General features: G+C 47.4%; 1 protein-coding gene across 1 annotated transcript in view; it reads right to left on the bottom strand.

The window, feature by feature from the left end:
- The window catches only part of EEPD1 (endonuclease/exonuclease/phosphatase family domain containing 1), a 117355-nt gene extending 92737 nt beyond the window's left edge, over positions 1 to 24618 (bottom strand). The window contains exons 1-2 of the mRNA XM_079931653.1: positions 24172 to 24618; positions 22680 to 23744 (exon numbers count right to left, since the gene is read on the bottom strand). Coding sequence (XP_079787779.1) covers positions 22680 to 23557 — 878 coding nt within the window. The 5' untranslated portion in view covers positions 23558 to 23744; positions 24172 to 24618. The remainder of the gene's footprint in view (positions 1 to 22679; positions 23745 to 24171) is intronic.
- Positions 24619 to 25543: the final 925 nt, after the last annotated feature.

Genomic DNA, 25543 nt, shown 5'->3' with positions numbered 1-25543 from the left:
GGAAAACAAACAGGAGTTTTCTCTTGAGCAAAGGCACAAAGAGAGAAAGGGTTCTAGACCTAAGGCTTCCTGAGATGAACAGAACACACAGAACACACACTAGGATCATGTTACTTCCCTGGGGCAATTAAACAGGAAGGCAAGTCAGCACTTCAGAGACACAGTTGATCTTCAAGAGCTGCTGACCAAGTGCCACGCACTGTGCAGGAAGCTACGACCAGCAAGGAGCAGGGCACGCCCTACCTTGCAGGGCTCATGGTGGGTACATGAGTAATTACAGTAATTTCAAATCCTCCGGAGTTGCAATTACAATAATTATTCATGTACCCACCGTGAGCCCAAAATTGGGGCCCAAAATTAAGAGGGCCTCACAGGGGCCCTGTGCTGGCCCCAACAGGAAGAGAAAGGGTGGGAAGATGGTCCCAGGCAGAGCCCAGATGGGAAGTGGAAGAATTCCTGACTGGCAGAAACATCAAGGGCTGAGAGACGGCTGGAGAACTTGAGATGAGACAAGGGACAAAGGAGGGGTGACAGTGTGAGCGTGGCAGGGGGTGCTCCCTGTGAGCATGGGGAGTATGGAATCTATGTGAAAGCCCCATGGGAATCCACCACGGTAGCAACTTCAGAAAGGTTAGGTCTTCCTTTTAGAAGTCATACTCTGACTGCAGGGTGTGGAGTGGAGCGGATGGGAGGCTCTGCAGGAGGCCTGGACCAGAGCCAGGTCTCGGCCATCGAGGGGAGAAAACAACCATAGCCACAAATAATGACACAGATGATGGTCATGGTGACGATGATACTGGGAACCAGAGGCTGCTGTCAGTGCTTTACACCTATTAATTCAATTATTTGTCCCAACAACCTCTGGGGAGGTCCACCATCACCCCCTTTTCTGGGACAAAATGAGGCACAGGGAGCTTAAATGACTTACCTTAAGTCAGACACTCATTGAAAGGACCAATGAAACAGACGTGAGAATGGCTGAGAAGTCAAGTAAGATGTCTAAAGCCTAGAGCAGTAACTCTGTGATCGCTTTAGTGGGATAAAATTTACATGCCATGAAATCACTAAGTGTACAATTCAATGACTTTTAGTAAATCTATAGTGTGCTATCATCACCACAATCCAGTTTTAGAACACTCAGATCCTCCAAAAAGTCTCCTCGTGCCCATTTGCAGTCAATCCCTATTCCCACCCCCGGACCCGACCACCAAATCCACTTTCTGTCTCTAAAAAATGTATGCAGTAACATTTTAAGTCAAAATATATTGAATCATTTTGGGATTTATTATTTTTCCTTCCACTGAAGACATTCAGAGTACCTAAGAGCTACTTGAGGAGAATCAGGCAGCTTTATTTTTAGGTTGTACAATTTTATACCATATGCTATTTCCCTCCCACCTCTTTGCTCCTCACTGAAAATGATTTATTCTGCTTTCTGGCATTAGCAGTTTGTTTCCGAGTATATTTATAATAGAGTCAAGCACATATCAAGCTAGCACGATCTAGAGTCAAATACAATTATCTCTTTAATGTGAGATGTTTCTCTGTACACAAAAATAACGTTTTATTTCAAGTGTTCATTTTTATTTTAAGGGGGTCATTACTACGGAAAAATGATAACATCTCCACCAGAAATACAAACACTAATACTCAAGTAAGTCAAACCCTGCTAATATTTTTTCCTACCTGTTCACAACTGTAACAGTGGTACCTCCCAGCATCTGAACGGAAATAATTTTTCCGTTCTGTAACCTGAAAAAATTTTATTCAAATAGCCATTGCATAAGAGAACTTGCTGAATTTACTGGGCTCCCATGAGACCCAATTTTTCTACCATAAAACAAGGCCCAGTAGTCCTACCTCTTCTCTCCTTCTTCCAAACTTCTGCTCTGTTCTGGGCTGTGTAAAGGAGGGAGTCTTCTCCAGGCCGTTCTTGAAATGATTTGCCCTCAAGCAAGTGCATCGACCTTCCCTGGGAAGGCCCTGCGTTATCCTCTTTACCCTCTTTAGGACACTTCCTTCCGTGGGGCCTTTGCTTAGCTTCCCTGCTCTTCCCACAGCCCCAGCCCTGCCCCATCCTGGGCTCACCCTCATGACCAGGGAGGTGGATCCGTTTGTGGTTCCCAAGTTCCTGCTTTACTTGGAAGTGCCAGCAAGGGGCACAGGTGCAGAGCAGTCCCTGGGCCTCACCTCCTCAGCCTTGCCTTCTACTCCACACACATCCCACCAGCTCCATCGATGCCACTCACTCCATGGCTGAAACTGTACACGTCCCAGTCTCCAACCACCCCAGCCCTCCAACTGCAAAGAGTCACCCACACTTCTTCAACCTTGCTGGCACAGGGTGGTCTGCCTCTCAGCCCCTCTGGCTCCCCTCTTTCCATGTCCAGCCTGGGCCCCAAGGTCCAGCACTTCTATGAAGCCAAGGAAAAGCCACCAGGTCAGGCTGGGCCCTGGTCCCCACAGTGGTCACACTGCTCTTGATGCCTCCCTTATGAATAGCTCGAGAACAGTGACTCTTAACCAGGGATGAGTTTGCTTCCCAGGGGACATTCATCTGGAGACAGTTTTGGTTGTCATACCTGGGGCAGGGGTTGCTCCTGGCATCTAGGGAGTACAGGCCAGGGATGTTGATAAACATGCTACAGGCCAGCCCTCACAACCAAGAATTACCTGGCTCAAAGTGTCAACAGAATGTGAATCTATGTAAACCTCAAAATGAAAAAAATTTTTAAATTCAAAACTGCCAAGGTTGAGAGACCCTGCTCTAAAACACATCCTTCTTTACATGTGAAGGTGAATTTCAGCCCTTACTGACTAGTCAACTGTTAAGTTTTTTCTAATCTTAAAAATGGTTTTGTGTTTTGAAGAGGACTCTTAAGAGACACATGTAACAAATGTCCTTTGATCCAGGTGTCCATACTTGTGCTGGGTCCAGACATGAGCCCGGTATATAACCATTCAGCTGGTAAGAGCGATCAGAGGGCAAAGAGAAGGCCAGGGTCTTGGAATGGGCAGCACGTGAAGAGCCCTGAAAATACAAACCATGGAGAACCAGTAGCAAACGCCACCCTCCGTTTGTCCAGCGGCCGCCTGGCAGAGGACAGCCTGTCACAAGGCCAGGGAGGCAGTGACTGATCCCGGATCAGAAAATGTCCAGGGCAGGTGTGTTTCAACTGGGCTTTGTGTGGTGCAGGCCCCTCCTGGGCCCCTAACCCAGAGCAGACGCCCTCTTACGGGCTTTATGTGTTGTACTTCCAGATGAGACTGCATTTAAAAAAATGTTTCCTTGGCTAAACAGAGTTTTAAAACCACTGGTGCAGGGGCTATATATCAGGGTGTATCCGTTAAGATTCTTTTTTTTTTAAATTTATTTATTTTATTTTATTTATTTATTTTTGGCTGTGTTGGGTCTTTGTTGCTGTGCGTGTGCTTTTTCTCTAGTTGTGGCGAGCAGGGGCTACTCTTTGTTGCGGTGCGCGGGCTTCTCATTGCAGTGGCTTCTCTTATTGCGGAGCACGGGCTCTAGGCGTGCGGGCTTCAGTAGTTGTGGCTCGCGGGCTCAGGAGTTGTGGCTCGTAGGCTCTAGAGCGCAGGCTCAGTAGTTGTGGCGCACGGGCTTAGTTGCTCCGTGGCATGTGGGATCTTCCTGGACCAGGGCTCAAACCCGTGTTCCCTGCATTGGCAGGTGGATTCTTAACCACTGCGCCACCAGGGAAGCCCCCAGTTAAGATTCTTAGTTGCAAGAAACAGAAAGTAACACTGGCTGATTTAAGCAGAAAAGTATTTCATTAAAAGGATATTAAGGAGCTAGGGTTGGACGATCAGGAACAAGACGCAAACATGACCCAGAACTATGGTAGAAAGGACCCCACTGTCTCAATGCCAAATCCTTGATGTAGCAGCCTGTGCAGCTAACAGTAACCAGCCTTGGACATCGCTCCCTGTCACCAGCCATACTCTCTCTCTCACACGATCCTGTGCAAACTGTCCCTATGGCCACAGTGAGCTCTTTTTTTTTTTTTTTTTAATTGTAACAACTTTTTTCTTTTCCTCTGCTTCTTTTTATAAAGTCCCTATAAATTGAAGTTTGGGTGGATGTATTTAAATATTTCTTTTTTTTTACTGAAGTATAGTTGATTTACAACATCATATTAGTTTCAGGTGTACAACACAGAGACTTGACATGTTTATAAATTCAGAGTGAACTCTTCATAGTTCCTGAGTTGTTAGTGCCACTGGCTCCCAACTCAGAGATTGGAATGGACACACTGACCTGCAGAGCCCAGGCCCTAGCTGCAAAGGATGCTGGGAAAGTGAGCCTTTGCATTTCCAGCTTCCCCTGTGGGTGGTGGACTCTGCTGCCCATCAAGTCTTATAAGGACAGAAATTTTCTAAGCACAGAAGGGGTAAAGTGGGAGGGACCTAAAGGAATGACAGTGGGATATAAGGGCTCTGGGTCCTCAGAAAAGTAAAATGCATTGACAAGAGGGGAAAAAGGGCCCAAGTATTATTTATATTTTTTATATGTTTTAAATGTTTCATATCAAAACTAAAGGTCCCTACTTGGATGCCAAAAAACAAACTTCACTCTTTGGCCTAGAACTGTGCAAAAGACCAAGGACATGGGAGCAGCCACCAGGCCACTTGGAAACCTGGTTAAAGAGAAAGAAACTTCTAATTTTCACCTGGGTTGCTTTTAGGTGAAATCAGATGCCAGTACCACTGGGCTTGGCTGAAACTAACCAAGGAGGAGAGCCTGCAAATAATTAGAAGGCAGTGTACAGCCAACTGCATACAGGTCTTCCCAACTCTACTTACTCACTGAGAAAGTGGAAGAAGCAAAGAAGCAATTAACAGTAAAGACAAAGATCTATTTTAAAACATGGGTATATTTATAACTCACACATACCCAGACACTCTGTGGGTGGAGGCATGTACAGACATATGTCTGTGGTCAAGCAGGAATCCATGGACATGTGAGAAGCAAAAAAGATTTGCAAAAATGGGACTCAGTAAATGATGCCTGAACTATAGAAGATAATTCCAAGTTCTTTAATCTCAAATTTGACATAAAATAAAGTCTGACTCACTGCTAGCGTTGCCCTGAACAAAGAAAATTAATTTTAAATTTAAACATTTATAATTTATGGTCACTACTTTTTTTTTTTTTTTTTTTGGTTTTTTTTGTTTAAAGCCAGCGACCATGTTTTGGTTCTTCCACCGGGCCTGCTCATACTTGTATACCTACTCATACAAGAAGGGCAATCTGAGATTTAAAAAGAAGAATTGATTTATGCTTGAAAAATATGAATCATGGAGAAAGGCAAAAGGAACTAAAATTATTCCGGGTGAGAATATAAGGTGGAAGGAGATTGAACTGAGGTCTCCAAACATACAGAGAGAGCCTCACAGAGGTTCTGACTGGCTGGTTTTTACTTCTACTAGGAAGGACTTAGAAAAATGGGCCTAAACTACAAATAAGGGATGTACAGTAAGTGAAGGAAGAGTATCATGGTAATAAGAACAGTTAAATACTGGAATTAGTAACAGCACAAAACTTTGGAACTTTATTCTCTGGGGATTTTAAAAACAGGGAATCAAAGTATCTAAGATCTAAGCTAACACAGAATGCACAGGACCTTCGTGGAAAAATAAGTTAAGCTTTATTAAAAGTTCCAAAAGAAGACATAAATAAATGAAGAAACAGATTTTCCAGGAAAAAGTGACTTATCATTTCAATGATGTCAAATTGTCTCAAACTTCATGTATAAAGTCAATGCATTTCCAATCAAAATTCCAACAGGATATTTGAGAAACTCAAACTGATTGTAAAACTTGTCTGGTTAGAGATTTTTTTTTTCCCAGCATGCACTATGCTCCCTGTCTCCATGCTTTGTTCTTGCCAGTCCCTCTACCTGGAATGCCCTTCTGCCTTTTATTCCCTCAGCTAACTTCAGTCACCTTCCAAGATTCAGTTCAGGCTTCTTCTCTTCTAGAAAGCCTCCCTTGGACCTCTAGCTTGGGCTAAGGGATGCATCCTCCACAGCTTGAGTTTACACCCTGATCTTAGCATCGGGGTTAGCTACTGTCTACCTACCTACCTACTACTATCTCACCCTGAACTGTGAGCTTGTCAAAGGGTGGGGCTAGGTCATTCATCTCTGGATACCCAATACCTGGCACAGCCTGGCACAGGACATGCTTAATGAACTAGAGAACTTTCTTGTAAGGTAACACCCAGATGACAACTCCTACGTACTGAGCACCTACCACGTGCAGCCCAGTGTTAGGTGCTCGATAGACCTCTGACCTTCTGCACTGACCAGCAAGGTTGCAGTGTGACAGCCCCTATCAAATGACGGAGCCAAAGTTCAAAGTTGGTTAAGCAGCTTGCCCCACGCCACCAGGCTAATACCGGGCGTGGCCACGTTTGGAACCTTGGCAGAGTTGGCTCCAAAGCTCTTTCCAGACCCCGCCCCGCTCCGCTCCCCACGTTCTCCTTCCTGTTGTGGAGCGCCTGCCACGAGCCGCTGCGCAGAATGATGGCGGACGAGACAAGCCCCACACCGGCCCGGCCTGTGCAGCGGTGGAAGAGGGCTGAAGCCCCAACCGGCGGAGAAACCAACTGGGGCCGGCACAAAAAGTGAGCGCTCTTCACCGCCCCTCAAATCAGAGCCTGACCCGGGGGGTCAGCCCGGCAGAGGCTCCCACCCTTACCAGGGCACCCATCCGCACACCACATCCACCCGTCCATTCCAGATGGGGCTCAGGCACCGGGGCACTGTCTCCTCCCACGAAGGCCCCGGCCGCACCTAAGGCCTCGGCCCGACCCAGGGAAGGCGGTCTCCACGGCGTCACCCACCCGCCCTATGGCAGCCTCACCCTTGGGGCCCGCTTTCCCCACCAGGCCCAGTGGCCGGGCGCTCACCTCACAGCCACCTGCAGTCAAGGGCAGAAACCCACCGCCCCGGGGAAGCCAGAGTCGAGGCAGCCACTCCCCTTCTCTCAGGTCAGGGCATTTTTTAAGCAGAAAAACAAGGAAGGAGAGTTACCTGACCAGATGCCACAGTATTAACAACAGTGTGGTTACAGCACCGGAACGCATGAGTTGACACACGATAAATTTGCCATGCACATATGATAAAGGAGGATAAAGTGCGCGTACAAATCAGTGGGGAAGAAGCAAGTTGTTTGCGGACGGGACAAAAAAATTGAAAAAAAGAAAACTGGATCCCGACCTCATACCTACTCAACGGTAGACTCCAGATAGAGTGAAAACTTAAATGCAAAAGATAAAAAAACCACACAACTAAGAAGCTAAGAGGAAAATGTAAGAATGAACTTGGGGTGAGATGGATCCGTTCAACAGCATCCAAAAGGGAACTGATAGATTTAACCACAGCAAAATTAAGAACTTCTGTTGTGTGCAGGGCACCACAGACAAAGTTACAGAGGGTGATAAAGTGGGAGAAGAGCTCTGCAATCTCTGAGACCAAAAAGGGGATTGGCATCTAGAATGTAAATGAACATTTCAAAACAACTGAAAAATAAAAAGCAACTTTACATTTTACAAAATGGGCAAAGGCTGAGAAAAGGTGTCCCCCAGAGGGGAAATCCAAATGGCTAGAAAAGTATGTGAAGGACATGGTAGCAGGGGGCCTGAGGCAGCCTGGTTCGCCATCACCTGGGGATGGACACTGGCCCACCCTTGCAAGTGGCCAATGACTAAGCAGCAGTCAGGAGCAAAGAACTAGCTGGAAACCATAAAAACACAAGGTTTTTTGTTGATGAAACCATTACATTTTTCAAAGATATGTCTAAGGACATACATTTAACACTGTGCACTGGGAATCTATGGGAGGGGGATGAATGGGGAGGGGGATGAAGAAGACAATTTTTAAATAAAACCAAACAGAAGTGGAGCCTAGCACTGATGGATGAGAGAGTGCGATAAACTTAAGAGTCTAACGATTCAACGCTCTACAGCTGGGCTCAAAAGAATAAGGAAATTAACATTATGCATATTTCATCTGTCTGGGGTGACTTAGGCAGAGTCCTGTGGGAGGTTCTTTCCTGGCCCAGGGTTCTGGAATTTGCAGATATTGTCATGAACTACCTCCAAATTACCTCTCATTGCAAATCCTGGCATAGGATGTTACATTTTGACTTTGGAAAAAAGTAAAAACGTGCTGAAGTTCCATCCAAAACACATAATTTAAATGTGAAAATCAAAGGACCCCAAGTGCTTCTCAAGGACAGTGTTACAAGTCCAGTGCAGCCAGACTGCTCCAGCCAGAATATGTAATGAAGCACACCAAATGGAATTCTCCAGGTTCCTTTCCAGATGGGGGGTTTGTTTCTGTAGGATGGCAGGCATTTTTTCCTATTACAAAACAATTATTCTGGGTTAGGCTCGGGTATAATGATCCTAAGACTAAGGGGCAAGGAAAAGGGGACTATGGAGTGAAAAGGGAGTCAGGACAAAGATATACTTTATCGGCTTAGAAACAGGTGTGACAACAGGCCACCCAGCGCTATGCAGACAGTTCTCCAAAGAAAACATACAAATGGCCAGTAAACACCTGAGAAGACACCCAGTATCACTAATAGTCATTAGGGAAATGCAACTAAAATCCCTAATGAGATACCACTTCATGCCCATTAGTATGGCTATAATAAAAAAGAAACAACAACAAGCGTTGGGGAGGATGTGCAGAAAACAGAAGCCCTCGTATATCACTGGTGGGATGTAAAACAGTGCAGCCATTCTGGAAAACAGTCTGGCAGTTCCTCAACGTGTTAAACATAGAATTACCATATGACTCAGCATCTCCACTCTCAGGTATACACCCAAGCGATATGAAAACGTATGTCATACAAAAACTTGTACGTGAAAGTTCATAGAAGCGTTATTCACGATAGCCAAAAAGTAAAAATAACCCAAATGTCCATCAGCTGATGACTGGATAAAGAAAATGAGGTATATCCATATAATGGAATATTATTCAGCCATAAAAAAAGAAATATACGTGCTACAACATGGATGAACCTAAGTAAAAAAAAAAGCCAGACACAAAATGCCATATATTACATAATTTCATTTATAGGAAATGTCCAGGACAGGCAAATCCACAAGAGACAGAAAATAGATCAGTGGTTGCCTGGGGCTGGGAGGAGGGGAGTGACTACTAATGGGTATGGAGTATCCTTGTGGGTGATGAAAATGTTCTGGAAGAGTGGTGAGGGTTGTGCAACTTTGTGAATATACTAAAAACCACTGAATTGTACACTTTAAAGGGGTGAACTATGTGGTATGGAAATTATCTCTCAATTTTTAAAAAATCCTGTGTCCCCAAAGCCCTGCATTCCTGACCTCACTGGATGATAGAATTGGATGACTTCCTCAAGCGCCGGCTGGGCCCTGTTCCAGGGAGCACCTCCCTTTTAAACTTGTCTCTCACACTTTCTAGATATAAAAGACTAGGAAAGAACTGTCCCCTTCCTTAACCTCCTGGTTCCATCTCCAGGTTTACGGATTCTCTGCCTCTGAATATAAAAGTGTTTGGGCTCTGAGTAATTCTGCCCAGCTTTGAACTTCTGCTCTACACTCACCAACCATGTGACTTGGGCAAGTTTACTTAAATTATTTAAGTTTCCTTATGCGTAAGGTGGGAATACTTTGCCAACCTCACTGGGATGGTGCAAACATTAAGTTAGTTAATGAATATAAAAGGCTGAGCAACAGCACATGGGGCAAAGTAAACAGTCAATAGATGTCAGGGGTCGTTTCTCCTTTCCACAAATTCCTGAGTGTTAGGGTGCCGAAACTAGGCTGTATGTACAGTCTGGGAGTACAGAGGGCATCACACAGGCAATGACAACAGAATGCCTGTTATGGGAGGGGAAACGCAGGCCAATAGGGGAGCCCATAGCTGGGGTGCTTAACAATAGGTCAGGGACAGTCGAAGTTGAGTAGGTTTCACAGTGGTCCCTCTGAATCACACCTTTCCACGGCAATGCTGAAGGGCACTACAGTTCTAAAGGGCAGACAAACTCATGTGTCACCATTACTTGTAGCCAAGGGCAAGCAGAGAACTTGGCAAAGTGGAGCTGCTGCCTTGGCGGGGGTGGGTAGAAGGTTTCAGGTCACTGCTGGCATTTCAGGAGAAAACCAAGGACTGGCAAGTTGGAAGGAGAGAAGTTCAAGGGAAACAAATCCCAGTCCCTAACTGCTGGTGTATGCTTGCCGTGGCCCGGCCAGAAAGCCGTTCCTCTTGTCCAGCAGACTGTCACTCCAGGAACTCTAACGCAGCTTTCTCTAGCATTTAAACTGTTAAACAAGTACTTGAAATCATCACTGCCCCAGGAAAAAACCGAGAGGAACAGGCCCCTCACAAAAAGCCGAAAAGGAAGTCCCCGGGCGATTTTTCTTACACCGTCTTGTTATGGGCTGAACCGTGTCCCCCAAAACCAATATGTTGAAGTCCTAACCCCCAGTACTCTAGTATGTGACTATATTTGGATGCCATTAGAGTAGCCCCAATCCAATAAGACGATGTCCTTATGAGAAGAGGAACTTTGGACACAGACAGGTACCGAGGGAAGACCATGTGAAGACACAGGGAGAGGACGGCTATCTACAAGGCAAGGAGAGAGGCCTCAGAAGAAACCAACCCTGTCGACACCTTGATCTTAGACTTCCAGGCTCCAGAACTGTGAGAAAATAAATATCTTTTGTTTAAGCCACCCAGTCTATGCTCCTTTGCTATGACAGCCCTAGCAAACTAATACAATCTTAACTGTAAAAACAAATACTTTTCCTTCTCTGAATTGAAGGGCATTTGGTAAAAATAGTGATGATTTTCCCTCTCTGTAGAAAAAGCCTAAGGGTTGGAAGGGATTTTGTGATTCAGAAGAACTGCATACATTTAAACATACAGCCTTTATCAATATAATCCATCAATAAAAATACCACAGTTATTTTGATGAACACAGATATGTATGTGGAATCAGGGGTTATGGGTAATCCTGCAGTCTTATCTCTCACTCATCACCCAGTTTATTTCTATATCTTGCTTTGGTAGGTCAATGACAAGAAATTCCTGATTTTCATAGATTAGATAAATAGTTGCAAATAGTAACATTCTGAACAATCAGCTAGAGTCTCAGATGTTCTTCAATTTACCCAAAAGTCTAAAGGACAGAAGCAACTTTTATTTCCAAGCTGAAACTCTCACAATATCTAAGTTGAAACTCTCACAATATCTAACAACTATCTGCACTTTTACTGTAAATGTTGGAAGCATCAAAGCTAATACAATTCAAGATTACAAATCTACTCTAAACAGTCCTGCCTGGCATTTAACAGAGCCCAGTGTGTGAGTACTGAGACATGAGTCTCTTACACAGTTTCACATGTATGAACATGAATTTAACATGAACAAAAATTGAACTCGAACGTTAAACTCAGAACGGCTAAAAAAGACAGTACAGAGTTACAAACTTGGAAAGGTGTTTTATACACCATCGACTCCAGTCCACCTGCTTATTAAATCCCTCCCAGCTCACAGTTACTCATGAGTTTCATAAGCGGGCCATCTAAGGCACCGAAGAAAATGCTGACTAGTACAGGTATTAGGTCAAAATTTTTTTTAAGAGCTCATTATTCCTTCACCTCTTTTATTTCTAAAAGTTGCACGAGATTTGGGGGAAGAAACTGGGTCAATGAACTCCTGACCTTATAACTAGTTATATTTTTGAGTCAATCTTCTAGAAAAAATAACAGTGCATCAGTAACAACCCACAGTTACTGTGAGGGGTCTGCAATATACATCCACAGCAAATGCTGTCTCTAGACTACAGAAACAATATAACTTGAGCCCAGGTAGTAGTGTTCTTAAAAACACAACAGAGGTTCTCCTAACCAACCTCTGCTCAAGGGATCCACCAGACTGTCCCCACTCCCTTCCTAAAACATGCTGAGAGCTGGGCACCCGTGGCACGCTGAGTTCTCCTGGCGGATGAGCTGTGCACTTCCCCTCTTGAGTGGGGCATCACGTGCTCATGCAGGGTCAGCTGTGTCTGTCCCCAGACTTGTTTTTGTCAGTTGTATATATTGCTATGGTCTCCTAAATGTGACATAGACTGTCGAAACAGGAATGTGAGCAGAAAAAGTTGTTTCTAAGAAAAGGAAGATGAATGTTAGCCAAGCTTCTATGAAAGCAAATTGTTTAAAGAGACTGCTGTCAAAATAGGTGTGGGCAAAATGACTGTAAAAAGACTGGAAAGTCATAAAAATATAGTATCCCGGGCTTCCCTGGTGGTGCAGTGGTTGACAGTCCGCCTGCTGATGCAGGGGACACGGGTTCATGCCCTGATCTGGGAAGATCCCACATGCCGCGGAGCGGCTGGGCCCGTGAGCCGTGGCCGCTGAGCCTGCGCGTCCGGAGCCTGTGCTCTGCAACAGGAGAGGCCACAGCAGTGAGAGGCCCGCGTCCCGCAGGAAAAAAAAAAAAAAATTTCCCACACTCAGATTGCTTTGCAAATACCCTTGCTCCACTTTGAATAAAGAAATACCGGATACACACACACACACACAAAATGATATTATTAATCAGCATACTTATGAAAGATCATGACTAGGGAACTCAAACCAAGGTCTTGGTTAAGGGAGCACCTAGTCCAGTAAAAAGGCTGGGGTGATGAATCAAATACAAATTTGTGGAAAAGCATTAGTGAACTAACAGTAGCTTTTTATCATCAAGCCTTGGAATCCAATTGCTTGGATTATAATCCAAGCTCCATCACCTAAAAGCTGTGTGACCCTGGGGAAAATGACTCAGCTTCCCTGAGCCATCTCTCCTCTATCTGTAAGAGGACTGATGATGGTATCCAGTGTATAAGCCATCAGCCACAGTAATCATCAGTGTTAACTATCATTGTTTTTGTTGTTGGTACAACTACTACTACCACCACGGTCATGGACACTGAAAATATAAGCACCATATGTGGAGGGGGAGGGACACGCAGTATTTCACTGTTTAAAATGAGTCCTCAAATTAAAAACAACTGGGAACCGCTTTGCAAAGAGCTAACCAGTAAAATGACACAATGACCTGCAGTTGCAGAGGCTGCTCACCAAACAAGGAAGGACAAAGCCCCAAATCTACCGGCAGGTGAGTCCCAAGCCTAATCACTGGTACTTAGAGGCCACTAAAATTTTTACTTTTTTCCCATTTAAGAAAACAGAGACTGCAAAAATATTTAAGTCAGACTGAATTTGCTTAATGAAAATTTAAGTCAGACTGAATTTGCTTAATGAAAATACATTTTTTTCATAGAGAATTGGATAAGTATTTTTAAAAACAACAATCCACCTGAGACCTCCCACTTTAAAAGACACCATGCTTTTAGCATAAGCTGAGAAACACGAAGTAGTGACTTCACCCTCCAGCTTTTGGGTGAGCAAACCAGGTTCAGATCCCTAGAACACAATAAAACCACACCCAAAATGCACACAACCTTCCATGTGGCCACGTGAACAACATTCTCTTGGCATCACATTTCAGGAGTTTACAGCAGCTTCTAGATAAAACAATTGAAGGCCCAGCTTAACAGCTTAATCAGGTAATGGCTGAATCAAAATAGAATTCGCAGGAAACAAGGGCTTGTTGGAAACAAACAACTGAGCAACAGAGGTAGGCAGCTGTACTCAGTAAAGAAAACTCAGGGTTTCTTTACCCAGTAGTTTAGTACAAGGATTCAAGACTTCTTCAGGGGTTTCCCCGGTGGCACAGTGGTTAAGAATCTGCCTGCCAATGCAGGGGACACGGGTTTGAGCCCTGACCCGGGAAAATCCCACATGCTGCAGAGCAACTAAGCCTGTGCACCACAACTAATGAGCCTGCGCTGTAGAGCCCGTGAGCCACAACTAGCAGCAACGAAGACCCAATGCAGCCAAAAATAAATAAATAAAAAATAAATTTAAAATTTAAAAAAAAATTTCTTTATAATGAACCGCTTAACTCTGAGCACATCTCCCCAGGGTTTCTACCCACTGGAGTCCAGCTGGTTGGCAGCTGTCAATCAAAACATTACAATAAGAATTGCTGTCCGGATCTGGCCTGTGTACAGTCATCAGGAATAGAATCAGGAAGTTTCTGAGGTTCCTAAATATTTGTTGAGGACTAAAAGCAGAGCAGCACATTTCTGTGGCCTATCCTGGATGTTCAGATAAGACTCACTGGTGTGGAATTTCCACTAAGCTGCACATGACTACACGCAAACCAGGGTGTCCATGCATGATGAACACATCACATTTCAGTGAAATGCGTGATTTTATTTGTTACTGGCAGAGACTGTTATTAAGGAACTCCAGGATAAAATCTTTTGTAAGGTAGGGTAATTTTGAAATAAAAATAACACCTACCTCAACGCTCTTCTCTCCTGTGAGGCACCGTGTTGGGGAGCCTGCCACGTTCCCAGTCTGAGCCTTCCAAAGCCGAGCCCGGGCGGGGGGCCAGCCTGGACCCTCACCAGGCGGCTGCAGTGGGAGCGGCCGACTCGCCCGCCGACAAGACCCTAGCCGCTCAGACCCCAGCCCCCACTCCGGACTAACTCCTCTCCAACCACCTGACTTGGTCCTGCCCCCAATCCTTCCTCTGTGCTGAGGTCTCCACCCACCTCCAAGAGCCAAGCAAACAGGTACCAGACCCCTGTGCTTCTTAAGCTTGACCTCCTCGTTCAAAACACACATCACCCCGGTAAGAACCTGTGAGCGTGTCTCCTTGTAAGACTGTGACCTCCCTGATGCCAGGACAGGGTCTCCCTGTGCCTCTGACCTCACCAGGTAAGTGCTCGATCAGTGTTGAATTTAACTTCTGGAAATGTCTTCTGATAGAAACAGTTACCTAAAACTCCCCATATATGTCCTCGTTCTACATGTACTTGATACTAAACAGCAGAAGTGGCCTTGTCAGATGCCCGGTGTGTGGTTAGGCCATTGAAGATGGCTGTTCTCTTGTTCTCTGTACATCCCCTGCTCGACCAGTCCCTGATTCACTCACATGACTACCCAATCCTCTTAATTATAGGGCTTAATTAGTCCCTGGTAACTGATGAGCACACCGGACGTCAATTCCCCCCTACAAACAATAGCCTCCTTCTCCAGCAAGTACCACAGACTGCTGCCACGTCCTGCCCACCGTCTGCCGAACAAGGTGGGGTGTCGATCCAGGACCCTTTGTGTAAGATTCCCCAGTCCAATAAACCACTGCCGTCTCTGTCACTGTCTCTGGGCTGTTTCTTCGTCTCGAGGCTGGACAACTATAAGGCTTGGAGGACTGCGGGGTACAGCCCAACACCCGGGCTGCACAGAGGACCACAAGGCCTCTTCCTCCATCCACGATGGACCAAGATCCCACACCTGTCCACAGCAGATGGAGGGGCGAGGTCAGTAAGCTGCTTCATGCTGACACGATGCAGAGGCTTGTGAGTCAGCCCCGGGATTTCTTAAATGCCTCTGAGCCTGTCTTCTAGGAATCTACCCAGTTAATCCCCACAATAACCAAAACACAGGCAAGTCTTTCCAGTTTCTGCCTCTAAAGATCCTCTTATCCCCACCCGCTTCTCCTGGTCACCATCCTTTTCAGCCTTTATTCTGTATCAGCCTCTCTACTCAACTCCCAGGACCCACTCCAAGCGGCTTCCCCCGCAGCCAGAACAACCTGCTAACAGCTAATTCATCACCTCTGCGGCCTCCTCCCGCTGTTAAAGTAAAAGCCTTGCAGGGCCCACCCACCTGGCCCTGCCTCCCCCTGCAGCCCTAGCCACCCGCCACTCCCGGGACCCCACTCTCTCCAAAACAAACACTCTCAGGGCCTTTGCACTTGCTGGCTCCTCGGGTGAAGCACTCTTTCCCCCAAGTTTTTCCATGCCTGGCTCCTCAGCTGACTCTCTAGCTTTCAGCTGAGGCTTCCTTGACCCCCATCTACTCAGCAAGCCTCCATCACCCTCAGCCTTCGCCACTACCCATAATTATTTATCTGTGAACCGACTTGTCCACCTTCTTACCTAAAATGGAAGCTCCGTAAGAGCACCAGCTTTGTCTTGTCCTACACTTTATTACCAGAGCCTGACACAGAGCTTGGCACTTAGTGAGAGCTCAAAAGATTTCTGTTGAATGAATGAATAAATAATAAAGGAATGAATATCTCCTGGAAGAATCAATACTTTCCACATCCCCGCCCCACCCTCACCAAATCAGATCCCAAATGGGCTCAGCTTTCTGGAAAGACAAAAGTAACAGCTTTCCCTTTGGTGAAATGAAGCCTGCATCCGCCCACCCCAGGCCTTCCCTTCATTCACACTCTCTTCCCTTATTAATCCTCAGCAGTCCTATTTCTGACCACCTTTCTCTCTGGAAACCACCCAGATCTCCTTGGCTCAGAAAACCGGAACTCCGCCTTGGAGCGGAGCCAAGGTCGCAGACTCACATTTGAGGGTCCGCGTGGAGGGGCCTTGGCGCCCTCTGGAGTGCTCTACCTCTGGCCAAAAGCCCTGTCCTTCCGAGGAACAAAAACAGGAAGGGAGCAGAGGCCTCCAGCGGCTTGACACAGTCCCGAGAGTCTAGGCAAAGCCCTGATGCCTGGCCAGCCTCAGACCCAAGACAGGGAGGAAAGAGCAGGTGGGCCGGGGGTCAGTCAAGGGACGTGGAATTTGGGAAGAGACACCTCCACTCCCTGCTCTGAAATCAAACAAAGGTCTGGCTTCAAAACCTGATTCCAACATCCATTTCTGAAGGCCACATGGCTGCCATTTAATCTCTCTGAGCCTCCGTTTCCACAGCTGTCAAAGTAGATTTCACAATTTCTACTTTAAGGGGATTGCTGGGCACTTTGCCTCCAGATGTTACGTCTGGCTGCATCCATCTACCTTTCAGTCCCTCAGGATGAGCCCATTATTCTTTTTTAAAATAAATTTATTTATTTTATTTATTGTTTTGGCTGTGTTGGGTCTTTGTTGCTGCGCGGTCTTTTCTCTAGTTGCGGCGGGCAGGGTCTACTCTTCGTTGTGGTGTGCGGGCTTCTCATTGCAGTGGCTTCTCTTGTTGCGGAGCATGGGTTCTAGGTGCACGGGCTTCAGTAGTTGCAGCACGTGGGCTCAGTAGTTGCTGCTCACGGGCTCTAGAGCGCAGGCTCAGTAGTTGCGGTGCGCGGGCTTAGTTGTTCCACGGCATGTGGGATCTTCCCAGACCAGGGCTCGAATCCATGTCCCCTGAATTGGCAGGCGGACTTTTAACCACTGCGCCACCAAGGAAGCCCCGAGCCCATTATTCTTAAAGGAAAAATTCAACCAGGTATCAGTCCTACTCAGTGACTTTTGATAAAATGTATGGATTTTTCAGACTGTTTTGAGGCTGAGCCATAAAAGCTGATTAACATTGCTTAACTTGGTTTAAAAACAGGGCCAGTCTAACTCTGGAATTCAGCATATGCACGTACACAGCAGCCATTCAACAGGTGTTTTTCATTGAATGAATCAAACGACAAGATGGGTTGCGTCTATATTGAGCCTACTAATCAAGTCTGATAAACTCTCTTTTTTCACAATGAGTGCGCGCTGCCAGGCACTAATTCACCTTGTGCTTTGATATCGCAAACAAACACGAGGCAAGAAGACAGATTCAGACCGTAAAAAGGCTCAAGACTCTGAGACTCACGTTCCCTTCTGACGGAGGCCATGGGGAAAATGTACAAGTGGGATGCTAAACCTCCCTATTTCTTTTGGAGATTATGTCAGCTCCCACAGGACTTATGCTTTCAGAAACCAAAGGGACTTTCCAAAATAGAACAACTCCTCAGCAAAAAACAAAAAATAAAAATGAAGCAACCTTCTCAACATCACTAATCATTAGGGAGATGCAAATCAAAACCACAATGAGATACTACCTCACACCTGTCAGAATGGCTATCATCAAAAAGACCACAAATAACAAACGCTGGAGAGGATGTGGAGAAAAAGGAACCCTCGTGCACTGTTGGTGCATGGAAATTGGTGCAGCCACTATGGAAAACAGTATGGACGTTCCTCAAAAAAATGAAAAATAGAACTACCATATCATCCAGGAATTCCACTCCTGGGTATAGATCTGAAGAAAACAAAAACACTAATTTGGAAAGATATATGCACCCCTATGTTCACTGCAGCATTATGTACAATAACCGTGATGTGGAAGCAACCTAAGTTCCTATTAATAGATGAATAAAGATATTGTTTATACACACACACAGACACACAGACACACACACACACACACACACACACACACACACACACACACACACAGAGAATGGAATATTACTCAGCCATAAAAAAGAATGAAATTTTGCCATCTGCAACAACATGGATGGAATTGGAGGATATTATGCTAAGTGAAATAAGTCAGAGAAAGACAAATACTGTATGATATCACTTATATGTGGAATCTAGAAAACAAATTAACAAACATAACAGAAATAGAGTCATAGATACAGAGAACAAATAGATGCTTGCCAGAAGGGGCCGGGGGGAGAGAAAGTAAGTGAGGGAGATTAACATGTACAAACTGCAAATTACAAAATAAATGAGTCACGGGTATGAAACGTACAGTGTGGGGAATATAGTCAACAATTATGTAGCATCTTTGAATAGTGACAGATCATAACTAGACTTATCATGGTAATCATTTTGAAATACATAGAAATATCGAATAGCTATGTTGTATATCAGGAACCAACCTAGTGTTGTAGGTCAATTATACCTCACAAACAAACAAACTCTTAGAAAAAGAGATCAGATTTGTGGTTACCAGAGGCGGGGTGTAGAGGGAGGAGAAACTGGAGGAAGGTGGTCAAGAAGTACAAACTTCCAGTTAAAAGATGAGGAAGTACTACGGACCTAACGTATAAAATGATAAATATCATGAACACTGCTGTGTGTCACACATGAAAGTTGTTAGGAGAGTAAAGTCTAAGAGTTCTCACATGTTTCTTTAGGAAAAAACACATGTTTTTTTCTATTTCTTTGAGTTTGTATCTATATGAGATGATGGATGTTCACTACATTTATTGTGGTCATCACCGCATGACGTCTGTAAGTCAAATCGTTATGCTGTACACGTTATACAGTCCTGTGTATCAATTATATCTCAGTAAAACTGGAAGAGAAAAAAAAGAAACAATCTTCATTCCATAGGCAGGCTGCCACCAAATTTTGCAAGAGTATTTAGCAGAAGCATTCCTCTTTTAGTCTTGCTCCATAAATACTGAAAACAAGGAAAAACACTGCCTAAGACTGAGATTTGGCAAAGGAATCTGATGAAACCCATCGGTTCTGTGCCATAGCGTGACGTCCCTGAAGGCTCCTGGTGATCGTGTGATCATCGAGCTTTCTGCTGTCCTATCTCAGGCTTCATGTGCAAAACATGATTTCTTGTAACTCATACACACTTGTCCACCAATGCAGCAGCATCTCAGGGCCAGAACAGACTATCCCGTTAGAGCCCCACCCAGGCATGCTTTAGTCCCCCACCTACTAAAGCAAACCCACAGAAAGGAAAACAAGAGCCAGCTATTCTCTTTGCAAAAGAAGTGCCCAAGCGTTTGTGTTTCTGTGGGCTTTTTTCCCCATTAGCTACATTTAACATATGGAAAAACTGAGACTTGGAGAGGTTAAGGAATTTCATCAGTTTAACACATTAAGAGGTGGAGCCAAGGGTTTTCGTTTTGGGTTTTTTTTTTTTTTTTTCCTTTACAATGGATTTAATGTAAGAAAATGGGACTAGTACACAATTGGGCAAGTGCCCTTGGTTAGGCAGAGCGTGGGATGCCTGAACAAGAGGCAGGATAAAGGTGAGGTCCTTACAAAACGGCACGCCTGTGAAGAGCATGGGTCTAAAGTCAGAAGGTTCTGGGTCCTGGTCCCAGCTGAGTCACTAATGAGTTGTGGGATGGAGGTAAGTCATTTAACTTCTTTGGTTTTAGTTTCCTCACCCAGAGATGGAGACTCATTAATAAAAGCATGCATTACCTACTTCGCAGAGTTACTGAAGAAATCCAATGAATGTGAAAGCTGTTGGAAACTATGAAGGCACACCCAGAAGTCAGGTAACTCCTGTACTACGTATATATGTATGCATGAAAATTAACAGCCACACAACAAATTACATGCATCCATTCTTGATCCAACTAAATGTGTTTCCTCTTACTCATAAAAGGATCAACTGGAATGCGAGACATTTTTGTGAATCAGGATGAACACAGCTCTTGGAGAACGTGCACTGCTGTTCTGAGGACACGGGATCGCAGCCAGGCATCTTTTGGTGCCCTAGGAGAGCCACACAGGCAAATGGACCCACTCCAGGTCTGCAGGGGGTCAAGCCCTAAGCCAATTACTTCAGGTTTACCGGACACTAACAAGGTGCTTGGAGCACCCAGAATACTGAACACGTCGCGAACAGGCAAAAGGAACCACCAACCCACAGGACAACAGATGTGGCCAAGTGTGAGAAATGTGATGGGGACGTAAGTCACATTTAAAGTCACTCCCAGACGCTCCCTTCTACACCCTTCTGGGTTTCGGTAAGCTCTTCCTGCACTCTCACCTGAGGACAGCAGTCAAATACCTTCAACAAATCATCACCCCTCGAGGAAATCCAAACAAGAGACACCAGGACAAATCCCTCGCTGGACAAGCTAGCGCTCTTCCTCGGTGTGCCCCTGGCTGCCCCAGGTCTGCCCTGCAGATCGGAGCCCACTCTGAGGTCGGCTGTTTCTTGCTCACTCTCCCATTTTCTACCCTTTACATTCATCTGTTCTAGAATCTGAATAAATTATTCGAACTCTGGCCAGAAAGAACATCATATGGTTGAATAACAGGATGACCAGAACAACCAAAGAAGATAGTACCTAGAAAGCTCTGCCTGGACTCACAGACCTTGTCAGAAAAGCCAGTGCAGGGGAAGGCACTCTACAGGGCAAGCCACAGGGATAGCTGACTGTCGATACACAGCACAACGGGGCTCAAACCTTAGTGCGTATCAGAACCAGCCAGTGGGTGCGTGAACACACAGAAACCCAGAATTTCTGAGTCAGTTGCTGATGCTGGTCCAGAGACCACGCTTGAAAACTCTGTCACAGTTAGTGGGCAAGGGCTACCCAGTCTATCATTCTTACTGGGGCAACTTCAGATCCTGATTCATCCTCCTCCACCCCCCAAACTAAGCCTTAGGAAAACTCATGATAGGAATTAAACAGCTAGCCCTCCTCCTCCTCCCTTCTCCTTGCCCATACATACACCCATGCAGCCACGGATGGAGAGAACAATTGCCAAGCCATTCCCGACAAGTACGTCCTAGGCTGAGTCCCGTTCTCACCTGTGAACTAGATGATTTTGCAAAAGGAGTGAGTTATGCTGCAAAACAGAGGACATGGCGGTGCAGGAAGAGCACTCAGGGGTTCCCCAGGTCCCGTTCCCTGAGCTGGTGCAAGGTCCCTCAGTCCTCAGTGACGGAGCATGCCAGTGGGACGGTGCCAGGGAAACGTTGTGACCTGGTTTTCTCCTCACTCATTTATCCTGACGCTCTGCCACGATGCACTGTGATTTCCCGCCGAGAAGTCACTTCATGTCACTAACTGCCACCTCACCGGCCTCACCAACAGCTCAGGGCAAAAGAAAGCAGCGAGTGGCCCTAAACATACTGTGTCTCGGGGGGTGGCACGGCCAATTCCCTCCAGACCGGGATCAGAGGGTTTCTGCCCGGGAAGGGACCATTAGAAACATTTCTTTCCTTCCCCAAGTTGATTATGTTATATAATACACTATTGCACTAACAGTGGGAGTTACTGCTACAATAATATTGTTTTGTTTTAGGGAGGGTTAACGGAAGTTCCTACAGAAAGCAGTGTTGTGAATAATGTAAACACTCAGTGATAAGAGCCCATCCTACAACTCTCATCTTCTACGGTTCAAATGGGAAAATCTGGCCAATATTCACCACACTCCAGCTTGGACTTTTCTGACTCTGGGACAGGAGAGGTTACATACATTTGGGGCTGCAACTGTGAGCCTAAAAACCAACTTCAGGCTAAATAAGGAAAAGAATGAAGAGTGATTCATTCGCAGCATTTTGGTAAATATACATAGCACGTGTGTTTGCAAATACCTGGCCTTGAAGATGATTTTCTGCACACAAATATGCATATTTGGTGGAACGAATGTGACTTTGCCTCCCAAGAAAAAGAAATCCAGGTAGCTCTTTCATACATGCAAAACTGCAATAGTTCCCAGGCTCCGAGTGCCTGATCTGGTGTGAACCCCATGAAGTCTTGTAAGCCAAACTATACTCTCCAAAGCAGTAACACCAATACAATCTCCACTTACCCCGAAGTTAGGAACTGATCTCAGATATACCATGTTCAAGATACAGACCTCAAGCCCAGACAGCTGTACTCAGAAAATCCTGGAGCAGAAGAAGAGCTCAGCCACTCAGAACACTGCACTAGCTGGGGCCTCAAGAACACTGATTTAAAAATCGTGCTCTCTCCCTACCCCCACAAAATCCACTCATTTGCATGCACAAATGAGGCCACGCAAGAGCTGCCTTCACACCCAACACCGCTGGTGGTTCTTGTGCTCACCTGTTTTCCAGGAGCGTCATGCACACCACCTCTCGCACCCCAGGGTTGTTGGCCTTCTCCACTGAACAGCCCTGCAAGTTCCAGGTGGCCAGCCTCAGCACGGGCCGCCCATCCCTTGTGCCTCCGAAGGCCTCCACCGAAGGCCGAGTGGAGATGATCTGTGTAGGCCCCCCTGGGGGCAGGTCCAGGTCCTCACTCTGCAAGCTCAGCGAGGTGGGGCTGGGGTGAGGCTTGGCGGTGAAGGTCAGGCCCCCGTTGGTGTGGGTGGACGGGGGCCTGGACCTCTCGGCAAACACCTGGTGCCGTATCCTGTCCAGGAAGGCGGCACTGACCCCGCCCATCCTTACCAGGTCCTCGACGCTTCGGAAGGGCCCGTGCTCGCGGCGGTAGTCCACGATGCTGACGGCCATCTTCTCCGTGAGGCCGCGCACGCTCATGAGCTGAGCCGGGGTGGCTGTGTTGATGTTGACGCGCGGGGTGAGAGGCACGGCGGTGGCCAGGTGGTGAGGCTGCTGCTCCGCCAGCAGGTCCCGCCTCAGGGAGCTGGGAGAGTGCTGCGCCGAGCTGCCCTTGCTGCTCACGCAGATCTCAAACTTGACCTGCTCCAGCTTGGTGGCACCCACGCCACTGACCAGTGCCAGGTCCTCCACCTTCTTGAAGCCACCGATGTACTCGCGGTACTCCACGATGCTGCGTGCCACTGCACGTGTCACCCCAGGTAGGGTCATCAGCTCCTCCTCCGTGGCCGTGTTGATGTTGAGCCGCTCCTGATTCACCAGGATGTTGCTGAAGTTGCAGGCCGCGCTGAACTTGCGGCTATGGGACAGGTCCGAGGGGTCCCGGGGGATGGAGCGGTGGCAGCCCAGGGTGCTCCCCATGGCCGGCCAGGATCAAGGGGCCAGGAAGGCCTCACCACCACAGAAGAACTCTCTGGCTAGGAAGGAAGCGCAGTAGAGCTCACAGGCACAGAAGGGAAGGTGCAGGATTCAGGGCATGAAATGGTTACCACAGACAAACACTAAATAGCCATGCCCAGCGTGTCCAAATCACCTTTCACTTGGCCACCTGGAAAACAAATTAATAAACATACAAATCGATTGAGTCAGTTAATCAGTTTGCATTAGCGCTCCCTACCTAGAGCTGGAGTTCTTAGCCAGGAGTCCAGGGCTGATGCCTGTCTGTGAACCTCTGAAAACACACATACAAGAGGGCTGGCCCATGAGGATTTCTGGTGAGGTCCAATTTTTATCACACTGGGGTCCAAAAACGCTATAAGCCGCTTCTCTTGGAAAGGGACCTATCCCCGTCAGCCTACACCTCTCGTCCCTGCCTCTCTCAACTCTCCCAGAACTGGGGCCATCTCCCCTGCTTCGGTAGCCCCCATCTGGCACTCAGCGCCACCAGCAACTCTGGAATTCCGTCCTCACTAGTGCGGGCACGGAGAAGGGGTTTATCGCCCCCTACCAGACCCGCCGCCGTTCCGGCGCCCCACCTCTCAGCCGCTCCTCCAGGGCTTCCTCCTTCCACCTGCGGCTCCGAGGCCTGAGGCCAGGACGGCGCTGGCCCGCCGCCTTCAGAGCCACGGCCCACGCGGGTGCGGGTCAGGGGCGGGCCGCGGGATCCCTCCCACGCCGCCTCGGGCCGCGCGTCCCAGCTCTTTCTGCTGGAGAAACTCTCAAGAGTCTCTCTCCCAGAACCGGCAGGAGCTGCAGGGCTTTGCGGAGGCGGCAGCGGCGGTGAAATCCGGCCGCTGCAGCTGCACCAAGTCTTGCGGCTGCACCAAGTCTTGCGGCTACACCAGGACTCGCTGCGTTGCCGCGGTTGCGTTGATCCAGACAAAAAGTCCTGCCCCCGACTCGAACGCGGGATCCGCAAGAACCGCGTCCACACCCCAGCACCACAGACACTGCTCCCGTTCGCCGTCCGTGTCAAAACCAAAGTCCCGGCCGCAACGCCCGCGCCTCCGCTGGCACCACGGCCACGCCTCCTCCCGAGCGCCAACTCCTCCCCCGGACTCCGGGGCACGTGGGGGCGGGGCCCGAGCGCTAGGCCCGGACCTGGGAGCTCCAAACCCGAGAGCGCGGGGGCGGGGCCAGGACGCGAGGTGGAGGAATGCTGGGCCCAGGAGTGTGAGAGGCTGGCCTGTGCTGGGAGAGGGCTGGCCAGAGCGTGTGGGGGTGGTGATGGCACGGGGAGTGCGGAGGCACGGCCCAGCGGGGAGGGAGCGGCCCCTGGGCCGCGGAGGCTGGATTTAGAGACTGAAGAGGCGGTGCCGACGCCAGAAGAGCTGCGGCGGGTCAACGCGAGGCTGTGTTCGGGTCCTCTGCTCCTGAGGCCGGGTTGCTACCGGGGACCGAGGGCTGGTTGTGCGGGATGGAGGCTTTTTAGCCTCGCCCGGGGCGAGACCTGCCCGACTGCTTTTCGGTGGGCTGCACCCAGGGGCGCGGCGGAAGCTACCGGGCCGCCAGCCCGAGTTCAGTCCGTCTTTGGGGCGTGGGGACAGGGCGAGGGCACTCCCAGTGGGGGAGGCACCCCTGCGGGTCAGGGGCCTCGCTTCAGTTCTGAGAACGTTCGAGAGAGGACTGAATGGGATCTTTTTAACTTCTGACCCCCAGTTTCGGCGTCCTCTTTTCTTCCTGTGGAGTATTACCTTTGCCTTGCTTACTGGGAGATGTCCTCAAACAGCTCTAGCAACTCTGTGCTACTAGGAGACGGCGCGCACCACGGATTAGAGATGTGTTCACATAGGTCACATAGCGTTGCTCGTTTGCACGTTTAGCGCACTGAGTAAATATGGATATTTTCTGTAAGTATTAAATCTAGTTATTAAGGAGGAAGAACGTGCTCGTTGGACATGATGGATG

This window comes from Stenella coeruleoalba (genome assembly GCF_951394435.1).
Source record: "Stenella coeruleoalba genome assembly, chromosome: 9".
In the NCBI taxonomy this organism is placed as follows: Eukaryota; Metazoa; Chordata; class Mammalia; order Artiodactyla; family Delphinidae; genus Stenella; species Stenella coeruleoalba.
Note: the sequence above shows the minus strand (reverse complement) of the source record. Positions and strands in the feature narration are given on the sequence as shown.